This window comes from Rhododendron vialii, chromosome 5a (assembly GCF_030253575.1).
Source record: "Rhododendron vialii isolate Sample 1 chromosome 5a, ASM3025357v1".
In the NCBI taxonomy this organism is placed as follows: Eukaryota; Viridiplantae; Streptophyta; class Magnoliopsida; order Ericales; family Ericaceae; genus Rhododendron; species Rhododendron vialii.
The window spans coordinates 7,894,662-7,907,167 of NC_080561.1; the positions used below are offsets into that span (position 1 = coordinate 7,894,662).

A 12,506-nucleotide genomic window follows, 5' to 3' on the forward strand; every position below is an offset into this window, starting at 1 on the left:
TTATTTTTCATTTACTTTATTTTTGAGTTTGAAAATATGAAATAAGCTGCTTATTTTTTAAGAAGGTTTCTGGAACGGGAAGAAAACATTTTGGAACGATAATATAATTCTTTGGATTTAAAGGGACATGTTCGTAAAGTAAGTTGTGTAGTGAAGGACAATTAAGTCATGCAATGAATGAGTTTTGACAGGAACAAAAGTGGTTTTGGCATGAACAAGAAAGGTTTTGGCAAGAACAAAAGTGGTTTTGGCATTATTAGCTCTCTAAGTTAAAGATAAACAAATTAAAGCGGAAATAGGAGAGTTTCACTTTTTTTTTTAAGCAGAAATAGCAAGGCCGGTTCCACTAAAGTTTTTATTTTTTATTATTTATTTCTCATTTTATAAGATAGGTCATTCTCTTACAATACATCACTTTTAATTCAACAATAAGAGCATCCACATTGTAATAAGCAAATTGGTATGGATAAGCAAACTTAACAACAATGCTAAAAAAACACTTCGCATTGTAATAAGCAAAGTTACAAGTCTTTTAGCAAATAATCAAATTTTATCCATTCCATAACCAAACTTAACAACTTTTACCAATAACCAAAACTCAATAATCAAACCCAATAACCAAACTCAAAACTAAAAAACTAAAAAACACCCCACATTAGAATCGTCTCATCGAGACGAAAAATTTGGTGTGATCGGGTGCTTGATTAAAACTCGTTTGCAATTGGACATAGGTGCATTGCGTATTGTGGGATTTTTTTTTATAGGGATGCAAAAATAACCAATGTGGAGGTAAAGTTTGTTAAGTTTGATTATGAACTAAATGGATAATCAAATGCTGACGTGACACATTTTGGTTATTGAATTTGATTATTCCCATTGCGGATGCTCTAAGTACTTAGTTGAAACCGTTCTTAATACCGGATCAAACCTCACTTGACACCTGTCGACTCCCTTGATCAGGCACTTTCGCCCAATGCGAAGACGATGAATCTTGCTGTTAGGGTTTAAGCAAACGGGTGGTATTACTTCCGTTGAGTTGTTCTGCCATGAGACGATTCGACGAGGGTTTAAGCCTGATAGCGTGACTTACAGTATTCGAATCAATGCTTATTGCAAGAAAGGACGTGTTGGTGAGGGACTGAGACTTGTTAAAGAGATGGAATTGGTGAACTTGTTGCCTACGATTCAAACAATGTCTACTTTGATTCATGGAGCAGGGGTTGCTCAGAATTTAACCAAGGCACGATAGTTGTTCGATGAAATTGCCGTGAGAAACTTGGTGGCGGATACTAGGGCTTACAATGCTTTACTGAGTTGTTTTGTTCAATCGAGAGACGCGAAGTCTGCAGTCAATGTTGATGGATGAGATGGAAGAGAAGGCATTCAATATGACAATGTCACATACCATACCATGTTTTCTCATATTAATGAGGGCAGGGCGAAAGACGTGGACTCTGTTGTTGAGCTATGTGAGAAGATGGTGAAGAGAAATTTCGTTCCCAAGACGCGAACGGTGGTGTTACTGATGAAATTCTTTTGTAAGAGCCGTCGGCCTGATTTGGGTTTGGAAAAGACGCGAACGGTGGTGTTACTGATGAAATTCTTTTGTAAGAGCCGTCGGCCTGATTTGGGTTTGGAGTTGCAGGGTTACCTGTACATCAAGATGGAGAGACGTCATTGTCCACACAGTTGTGCATTGCATTTTTTGGCAACCGGGTTGTGCGCGCATGAAAAGGAGGGAGAAGACTTCGATTGTGCAAGACAAATGTTGGAGAGAGGGAGGCGTATGAGTGAGGCGGTGCTTCGGATGTTGGAGAGGTTTTTGGCGCAGGGTGGCGAGACGGAGAAGTTGAGGGAGCGCAATGAGTTGATCAAGTAATTGCAAAAGGTTTTGCCGCCATCAAGAGGGCATGCCGCTGGTATTCTCTCAACCCGCCAGAAGGAACTCCTGTAGTTTGGTCGATATTGCAATGTTACGAGGTTTTTTCGCAATCGTTGTAACCCGTTATTTTTCATACAGCACATGCTGCTTCAACTATATTGCCCTTGGCAGTGTTCCAATTGAAGCATATATCATGTTCATTAATTTCTTGATGAACTCTGGAACGGAAAAGGTGTACTGGTTTGAGTGTAGTTTTGCCCAAGTTTTCCGCGCTCTATCCCGTTCCACTAAGATTCTTATTTTTTGAGTACTTATTTCTCTCTTTACGAGACAGGTCATTCTCTCACAATACATCACATTTAATTTGAAAATACAATGTGGGTGATGCAGTGGTGGATCACACTTTTAACAAAAAAAGGTATACATCAAACTATAATCACAACAAATGGCACTCAAATATAATACTACAATACTTCGTGTTACATCATGACTCCAAACTTAGGATTATTGCAAAAGGAAGTGGCTTTTCTGCAGTTTGCCGAGAATGGCACAGGGGTGCAGTTGGATCTTTTCCTGCCATTTGCCGAATCTAGTTCAATAATCGGTTCTGTCTATATTGTAGATCTCAACAAAACACACGTGTGGTTTAAAATCATGTTAATTGAAGATTAATTAATATGTGAACAGAGTAAAAAAAAAAACAAATCAAACTGATGTTCTGCGCACACCGGATCAGAATCACCGAAATTCAGTCTCGGTTTCTTTTTTATTCTGTTCACATACTAATCGGTATCCAATTAACATGATTTTAAACCATGCCTATGCAAATCGAGAGATCAACAATATGAACAAAACCCATCATTGAATTAGATCTGACAAGCGTTCGAGAGAAGCCCAACTGCACACTCTCGGTAAACTGCCAAGAAGCCGTGCAAAAGATGATAATTGAGACTCCAAACCCAAACTTAGGACTATTGCAAAAGATGATAAGTGAGAGTAGTGTGTAGGCTCTACAACTTGTATAATCAGCACTTCATGGAGTAAACCTATCTTTATTTGATCTACAAAGTGAGAGTAGCGTGTAGCTCGGATTGCATTCTCTCTATCACAACCCCCACCACACTAAACAATGAGTCCTCTGTTTTAAATAGGACCTACCATACAATTTCAACCCATCACGCAATCAGAGTAGGTCACCCATCAGGCCATCATGGCAGGTGATCGAATGAACAAATCTGAATTTCGTAAGGTACTCTATGCATAGAAAGAATCGACTAAACCACGGCCCACACAAGTTTGGTCTCGATCCATTCTTCCGGTGCAAGTAGATCCATTGATTTTCTGTATTTAGTTACTTGGGATATATACAAAATCACTCCCAGTCACAATGGGGGTGTTTATCAAGGTAAAGCCTTCCAAAGGTAGCAGTAACTGAATTTCAACGGCATGGAGAGATCAAGACACCAAATGGCAGAACAAGTGTCACAATAGTGAAGAGTAACGACTTTACACACATCATATCAATGCAACTAAGAGATACCAACGGATCTAATCAAGTGAAATATGAATTGGGGAACTGAAGAATATCCCATGTCCATATGATATGGCACTTCCCCACGTTGTTCGCATAATGCTAATATTAAGAACTAGACCAGTTGCAGAACAAAGTACAAAACTTCTACAAAATTGCAAAGCTATATGCAGAGCACCGTGGTCCACAAGCACTTTTGACAGAAATCCATTATTTGCCATGAACAAACACAAAGGTAAAAAGGAGATACATAACCACTCCCCTTCAGTGATGTGCCTTGGCTTCAGCTTTCTGATGAGACTTAGCTTTCGCCTGAGGCAAGAAAACAGAACCAACATATCAGTATTTGCAGACTATGTACAAATAATGTGCATAAAAGTATCAAGTAGTAGCATGAACTCACCAATCATGGGAAACCACAGTCGCCTAATCAAAAGTAAAGTGACAAGATCATCGGGTAATGTTTGTTATGGATTTCAATAATGTAAACTTACTTGCAGAATAGCTTTCTTCCTGTTTTTTGTTTTTTCCTTTTTATTTTACAGAGGGGGGGAATACTGTTGTTAGCATTGGATAATGATCCACAAAAGTAACAAAACTACATAGCAGATGGTGAAAAAACGCAGTCCAAATACCAAGAATGCTACGAAACCTCATCAGTAATAAGTAATAACATTAAGACGATTGAGTTTTGACATCCATGGAAATTGACAACATTTGAAGTGCAAGGCATCAAATTTTGACGATCCATCCATCCAATTTGACAAGGCAAATTGGTAGGAGTAATATAGTTCCACTAAGTGACTAGAGGAATGGTTGTGAACCAAACACTTTATGCCAGAACAGTTACTCTCTCGTACTATGATGAGGTTTCAATAAACGCGCTAAAATTCTTCCAGTACTTAATCAATGTACAAAAAAGCCAAAGGAAATCTGTCCAGCAACCGCCAATTGTCCCCGAGGAAGTTCAACAAAAGCTCCACAGAGCACATCTATAGCTTGGCATCTCTTTTGCGAGGTGCTTGAATTGGCAGGACAGAAAAACACAGACCTGTGTTTCAGTTTTGTAACCGCTGAAACAATATCAGAGGCATACTAACTAGTTGTGCTTAATTACTTCCCCTGAAAAACAGAAACTTCCAGAAGGGAGTTGTAACAGTATCAGAGGAACTACAAACCAGTTGCTATTAGTCGCTTCCTATGAAGTAAAGATATTTGCAGAAGGGAGTTGAATCGGCATCATATCTATGTCAGATACCAATACTTCGGGTTGCCTATATGAAATTTCCCAACGTGTCCCTAATTTGAAATTACTTTTCTTTACAGAATCCATCATATCTATGTCAGATACCAATACTTCGGGTTGCCTCTATGAAATTTCCCAACGTGTCCCTAATTTAAAATTACTTTTCTTTACAGAATCCATTTTGTCTCCCTGTGGTTTGGATCTGGACCATTTCAGGCCCGGCATTTATAAATAGCCAATAAACCATGATGTGGTTTTGGCCAATTTTAACTTCACTTACTACCGACACCCACCTATTTTGATATATTTAGCATGAGAAAAATATGAAGTAAACCCCAATCTCAATGCAATAAGACTATTATACGCTTCTCCTTCATCTACCCCCAAACCATCAGAAAACCCCGAATAACGCTTACCATTCCAAATGAGGGGGAGGAGCCACCATCGCCTCCTTCCTCCCAAAACACCTTCGCAACTCCCCCTCCTCACCCCAACAACTATCACTATCTAGTATCTCCTCTTCCCTTGCTGCCTGAGTTTCACCAATGAACCATTGAGGCATTGAGAGACACAATATCATTTAGCAAAGAAATGTTTTGACACGTAACTGGGAACACGTTGAACACCATTTTGGTGCACCAACCGCTGCCTGCAAATTTTTATGCAATTACAACATAAGAGTACAGGAAAGTCTACATGGAAACTACCCTCTCCTAGCATCCTCACAAACTAAAATTGGACAATACCAACTACTACTACACCATCTGAGGCAATCTTTTTAGACCTACTATGTAGATGTAATGAAATCTGAACTATGACCGCTCGGGCGGAAATGATTCACGAGAGTAGGTTGGCCGCCTTCAGTTAGTTAAGGTCATCGTTTTTCCACTAACTCTGACCCCAACCCATTCCCAAATAAATTTTACCACCATCGCCGGAAAAACCCATGAAATGCCCCACCAAACAAGAACCGCAGCCCAAAGATCCTTGGCAAAAGTACAACAAATAATCAAACATGCCACTGATCTCCATCTTTCAAGAACATGCAGCACCTATGCACCCGTATGTTGAATATCATTCAATCATAAGACATATTAATACAGGGTAGTAGTGGTCCTAATTGTGACGTTCTATAGTACATTCGAAATGGCAAAAAATCTACGTTGTGACCACCGCAAAATCATGAATCATACTTGACATATAATATAGCTACCCAACTTTTGATTCGGGGAAATAATGAACCAATTCGCCAAGGATTGCATTCTTCAGCGTTACTTGTAATCACATAATTAACCACAAACACAGAAATCACGAAATGAAACAAGAGACAAAACAATGAGTACAGGAAAACGACTACGAAATTTAGAAAAGCAGAACTCAAGGGGTAAGGAGTTCAGAGAGTACCTTGAGATACTTGAGCTTGATGCTCCCGTAAGCGAGCCCTAGAGAGAAGGCGGAAACACGAGCCACCTACATCCACGTTAACCAAATTTGGAGAATAAGACTTCATGTAAGTCCAAAAATCGAAAAAAAATACCTTAATTGTTGTGTAGCGCTTCTTTAGGGCGTGAGGTCTAATGTTCGACTCCTATGGATGGATGGGAGGTTGGGCCTCATCGTAATCTTAACTTTACACTAACAACTACCATCCTACCGTCTGGCAAACAAAAAAACTACAAAAATCGCAATACACACAGATATGAGAGAGAGAGAGAGAGAGGCGATACCAGAGCTAGAGTACTGGTACCGGAATAAGGACCAGGAGGCGGCGCCATTTGGGAATTTGTGGGTTGAGACTTGAGGAGAAAAGGATGAGCAGAGGAGTCTCTGATAAAATTCTCACCTCGAGATGTGAGCCCTAATTCTTTTGTTTGCAAAGATTGGGCGGTGATTGGGTGCGCTTGAATCCATTGGGAAACTTGGGATAGATACAGGTAAATTATTCGGATCTCCCCCCTTTAACTTTTTGAAACTACAAAAACATCCCTTTCGGTTTTTGTTTTTGTTTTTACTATATTCTAAAACCATAAACACATACACGTATAAAAAAGCTCGCACATAGACTCAAACAATATGTGAATTCGCGGGTGCAAGTATTTGTGTATGTGTATGTATATGTGTATGTGTGCGGGGCTAGCAAAATTATTTTTGGTGGTAACCAATCCCAGTTATCAATTGCAGTTTTGCATTGACTCCGTAAGAATTGATGCAAATGGGAGCGTCTATGTTGTCCCCACTTTGTATTGGAGATCATGATAAGTTTTTTTTCATTATAAAAATGCACAACATTAATCACAAGAATACGTAACAATAATCACAAAAGAGCATACAATAACCACAAAATGGTGTAACAAAATTAATAAGAGTATAAAATGGCATAACATTTTATCATAAGAAGACATTACATTTTTTTACTTAATGCATATGTTTTTTTCTTTAAATGGCGCAACATTTCAAAATTACATATTTCGCGGTATCCTCCATCATTTCATTAACATAATATTCATTTTGCTATTATTAACATAACATTCACTTTGAGATGCATAACATTTTATTATAGGCACACAATAAAGTGGGGGACACCTTTTAATTCCCCGATGGGATCTTTTGAACAGTGTAAAAAATAAAAAATTATTTTAGTAAATATTCTCTCCATTCCAAAATGAGTGACCTTTTTGGAAAAACATGTCATTTTCAATTGCTTATATCTTTCAATATGAGGGTTAAAAAATATGCAATATAGATCTTGTTTCATAGATTTTAATTAGTTCTATTAAACAAAGTTTTCAAAATCACATAAAATTTCATAAATCGGAAGATATAAGCATTTTAAAATGGTACGGAATCCCATAAAGACCACTCATTTTGAAACGGAAGGAGTACATTATTTTTGGAACGAATGGAGTACTACACAAGTTTTAGGATTGAAGGAAAACATCTTGCTCACCTTCGCTCAAGGCCAGTACTTAGTTGCTTGTGGCTCGGCTCGTTTAGTAATCAAGTCAAGCTCGAGTTTTAGGCTCGTTTAAGAAACGAGCCGAGCTAAACACTTAGCCCTTATTCGGTTGTGGGTTTGGAAAAAAATTTCCAAACCCAAATCTATTTATTACCTATATTTTCAATTATTACTTTTATTTTTTTCTCCACTCATTACCCCTATATCCAGTCATTAATCTCATTTTTCTCTTTATCTCTCTCTACTCATTATTCATATCTTCAATTATTACCATATTTTATCTCTTCACTCATTACCCAAAAACCAAACCCAAAAAATTTCCAAACCCACAACCGAACAAGGCATTAAAAGTTTGGCTCGTTTACAAAGTCTTGTTAAGTAAATTAACGAGCCGAGACCTAACACTATAAAACTCAGCTCGATTCAGCCGTTTGCACCCATCGGTCAAAAAATATGACAAGTAGAGGGATCTATCTAAAATTAAGCTTGAATACAGGGGGATAGTACAACATTTTACGCAACAAAAAACTTACACGACTCTCCTCTGGAATCCATCTTCTTCATTGCTCGAAAGCTGCAGTCTTCTGATACTACTCCATTAGTTCATCGAACCTCTCGAGTGGCGAAAATGGCGTCGGGACAAGTGAGGGCGTCGCACATACTGATAAAGCACCAGGGCTCCCGTCGCAAGTCGTCGTGGAAAGATCCGGAGGGCCGCGTCATCTCCGCCACCACTCGCGATGCCGCCGTCGCCCAGCTCCAATCCCTCCGTGACGACGTCGTCTCCGGAACCGCCAAGTTCGACGCCGTCGCCTCCCGCTATTCTGACTGCAGCTCCGCCAAGCGCGGCGGTGATCTCGGTCCGTATCCAATTTTTTTTAAAAAAAAACTTTAGGTTTACTGGACAGGGATGCAAACGAACCGAGATGCTCGGGAGCAGCTCGAGCTCGATTTTTAGGCTCGTTTGTAAATGAGGCTAGCCTAGCTAATTTACTTAACAAAGCGAGCTCGAGTTTTAGGCTCGTTCGTGCTCGAACACTACGAAGCTTGGCTTGGCTCGTTTGCACCCCTGGTGGAGATCTGTGCTTGCACATTCAAATACGTGGTTCGATTGTATATTGTGTTCAGAGTTGGTGCATTTGGATTGATTTTCAGCTGTTGGACTGGTAAACCTACCAAACGAGCCGAACAGTTTATATTGTTCAAGCTTTATTTGAAAGATTTAACAAGCTTTAAAAATATGAACTGTTGATTGTTCAAGCTTTATTTAAAGTAAACGAGTTTTAAAAATATGTTCAAGCCCGACTTGTTCATGAGGTAAGCTAATCTCAAACAAGCTTTAATCGAGCTGGTCACAAACCAATCTCGAGTAGCTTGAATGTAGGCATTTTAGGTGTGTGTTGACCATGCACTCTCACTTGTCAATTATCGTATGTATTATAGAGGAGGTGTGGTGATTTACTTAAATGCTAGTGATTATACGCTAGGTTGAATGACCTAGTGAAGCTATGATGGTACCCAGTTAGAGATTATAGAGATTATGGTCTTCCTCTGATGTCTCTGAGCCAGCCATAGTAGAATAGATAGGCGAATCATAAGTCGAACAAGCAGAGCAGTAGCATGTTCAAGCTTGGTTTGAAAGTTTAACAAGCTTTAAAAAAAAAGGTACAAGCTTGATTTGTTTATGCGAGAAACTGATCTCAAAGGAGCTTTTGACAAGCGAACACGAGCTCGAATTTGAGTGGTTTGGTTTATTTCTCATCTCTGCTCAGCTATTGATGGGTGACTTATTGCTATTGATTTGGTTTAGAGTCGTTCATTTCTCATTTATAGGTTTTTGGATTGCTTAACCTATGCCTTTCAATTTACCATTTGATTAACTCCCATAGCTTATACTGTGAGTGCTTGTTTCGTGTTCAATTGGGGCGCATACAATTACTATTTTTGTTTTTTTGTTTAATGCAGGGCATCATAATTGTTAGGCCCTAGAGTCCCTAGTGTTGTTTGGTTAATTATTTATTGGTTATTGAACTAGTTTTCTTGATTTATTGCACAAATTGCCAAGTGTTTGAGAAATTTCCCTTGCAACTCCCTAGTAGCAAGTCACATCAGTAGAAAAAGGGAATTCCAATACTGTTTTCTTACTGGTTTGCCAAGTCATGTAACTCATAATCACCAAAGCAATTGTGTGTCGTAGGTACCAAAGCGTTACTTTTGAAAATTTATGCGTATTGTGATTCTGTCACATATAATTACCAAAGCAAAGGTAGTTCGCAGCCACCGTATTTTACGTATTCGTGTCCTCTAGTTAGAAAAGGATGATTACTCGTTAGAGATGGTTCATTATGCAAATTGGAGCGAATTTTTCTTCTGAAGCTGAACAGAGAACACCTTGTTCATTCGCTTTTGGTCAGCCTCTATCAGCTTGTTAAAGTCGAGGCTCTTTTCTTATTTTCTACGTTTACATCAGTGAAGTTTCATGGTTCAACTGTTGTTTCTTTCCAAATTCACCAATGTGATTTCCTGTAGGATGTAAGATATACAATTCTTGTGGTTTTTATCTGCAATTCTTGTGGTGTTTATGTCATACAAGTCAAGTGTCTGGTCTTTTCCCACTTTTTCTTGTCCATGTATTGCACTCTGTGCTAGATATTATATCAATGGGTCAAACTGCACAGATGTTTTGCCTTGGAATAACTACTTACCTCTCCAACTTCCAAAATATAGCTCAGTAAGTTGATGCATTTATATCCTATTGGGTTCCAGTTTAGGATGTTATTGAGATCCTTCATTGTCAAGCAAAGATTATAAGATCTGCAGTAGTTTATTGCTCCAGATTTCTTCCCTGTTATTTTGCATACAAAGGGACTTCACCAACCAAGTTAACACACCTTTTGTTAGGTCAATTGTTTTCAGAAAGTTAAAGCACATTTTGTTTTGTGGTTTATTTTGACATGTAGGTAGACATTGATATAAATCTGGAGTAGAGGGTTTTTGGATTCCAATTACATTCCCTCGTCTTATCAAGCATTGCTAGGTCAGGGTAAGAAGGCATCGTAGAAGTTTAAGTTCTGCCCTTGTATTCGTTTTCTACTGTGCAGTTTGAGATGTCTATTTTGGTCTTGTGAACCATGAGAAATGAAGTGCTGGAGCCCTTCAGAAGTGATCACTTCAATTATGACTCTCCTGTGGGCTGAAGGGTCTCTGCATGGTAAACAAGGGAGTTTGAGTCAGTAATGCAAAAAACAGCTGCCACAAGGAGAAATAGAATCTCATGCAGGATTTGCTACTCACATAAATGTCCCCTTGAGTCGGCTGACATTACCTAGGGAGCTCCTTGTACCTCAATGGGCGATCTTTCTATGGTTTCCAGATTGCAATATGGTTCTAGCTAGCACGTGGTCCGGTGGCTGAGGCCTGAGAGAGGATCGTAGGACTTGATCCTTTGGACATTTGGTGCCTCTATATCGCTTGCTTACCTTCCAACTGTAAATAATTATCCGATCTCAGTGTAGCAATGCTGAAATCGGATTGTTTGTCTTACACTCTCAAATGGCTGATGATACCACCTAACTGTCATATCTTCCCTTTCTGATCTCGCCTGTTTTTGTGCTTCATTCAACGCCTCTATCTCCAGCTGATTGTCCAGTATGTTTACATATCCATTTCTATTTTGACTTTCTAGCATGATAGCATCCATGGTTCAATGACTTAATGACAAGGGGGATGCCCCCAAAGGTATTGGTACCAACACAGAAATTTTACCTGTTAAGTTGGTTGGTATCTTTTCTTGTGATCTTTTGCATGGTGACTGCAGTCTTCTTAATTGCTCGAAAGGTGTTTCACAGTTCAAGTTGAATATTATTCATGCTTTGTAATCCGATAGTGCCATTCTAGTTGTGAATCTACCACACGCTGCTAGGCGTTGCTATCAGCTCTATTTTGACTTTATAATGTAATTTGCAGGACCTTTTGGTCGTGGGCAGATGCAGAAACCTTTTGAAGATGCAACTTATGCTTTGAAAGTTGGTGAGGTTAGCGAAATTGTGGATACCGACAGTGGCTTTCACATAATCATGAGAACAGGCTGACAAAAAGTATTGAAGGGTATGCAGATTTCTGCAGACCACGATGAGCAGACATAATTCTATATTTGAAGTACTGTTCTGCTCTAATATTTGGTGTTCTACAACCAATATGATTCATCATGATGCATAAGATTCTGATATTGTTTGACTGAACTTACAAAAACTCACGCAATGCATTGCTTTGTGAACGGTCGAGCTATGTCTCTGTTTTAATGGTGTTTCACTATTTTCTTTGGTCGCGTAGAAGTTGGACTGTAAGAGGTAGAAAACTGCTGAAGGTAATCAATCACTCTCTTGCGAAAACTTTACATGGTGAGGAAATTTTGCTTTGTTTTCTCACTGTTGTTAAAATGGAAAAACGACAAAAGGTGCCAAGGATAATTTGTCGAGTGATTACGAAAGCAATGGTGCTTTCAAAAATATAGTTCCATCCCCAAGGTGGAATATACTGGGACATCATGACAAGATATTGGAATGATGTCTTGGGGCACTGGGGTTTAAGTTTGATTTGAAGACTTAACAGGCTTCACATTACTGAGCAAGTTGATCTCGAATGAGTTTTAATTGAGGTGGTTAAATGTCCATCTCAAATAGTTTGAATTTTTAGACATCACGAGCTGAACAGACCGATAGTAGCTTCTTTAGGTTTGGTTTGAAAGTTTATTTATGTTATATAATTCAGCTTGAATTGCTTGTGTGACGAATCATTGTGAAAAGAGTTTTTATGTAGCAAATACGAGCTCAAATTCTAATAGTTTTGTTCGACTATTAGCGTTAAACTCCAGCGGTTGTAGATAGATAGA

At 38.9% G+C, this 12,506-nt stretch overlaps 2 protein-coding genes across 2 annotated transcripts; one reads left to right on the forward strand and one right to left on the reverse strand.

Moving 5' to 3' along the window:
• Positions 1-3,350: 3,350 nt before the first annotated feature.
• Positions 3,351-6,607, reverse strand: LOC131325135 (uncharacterized). The gene is made up of 3 exons (XM_058357207.1): positions 6,387-6,607; positions 6,064-6,129; positions 3,351-3,725 (listed from the first exon to the last, which is right to left on the reverse strand). Exons 1-3 carry the CDS (start codon positions 6,432-6,434, stop codon positions 3,678-3,680), a joined length of 162 nt encoding a protein of 53 aa, XP_058213190.1. The 5' UTR covers positions 6,435-6,607; the 3' UTR covers positions 3,351-3,677.
• A 1,515-nt stretch (positions 6,608-8,122) lies between these two features.
• On the forward strand, positions 8,123-11,902 carry LOC131325136 (peptidyl-prolyl cis-trans isomerase Pin1-like). The gene is made up of 2 exons (XM_058357208.1): positions 8,123-8,475; positions 11,582-11,902. Exons 1-2 carry the CDS (start codon positions 8,244-8,246, stop codon positions 11,704-11,706), a joined length of 357 nt encoding a protein of 118 aa, XP_058213191.1. The 5' UTR covers positions 8,123-8,243; the 3' UTR covers positions 11,707-11,902.
• Positions 11,903-12,506: the final 604 nt, after the last annotated feature.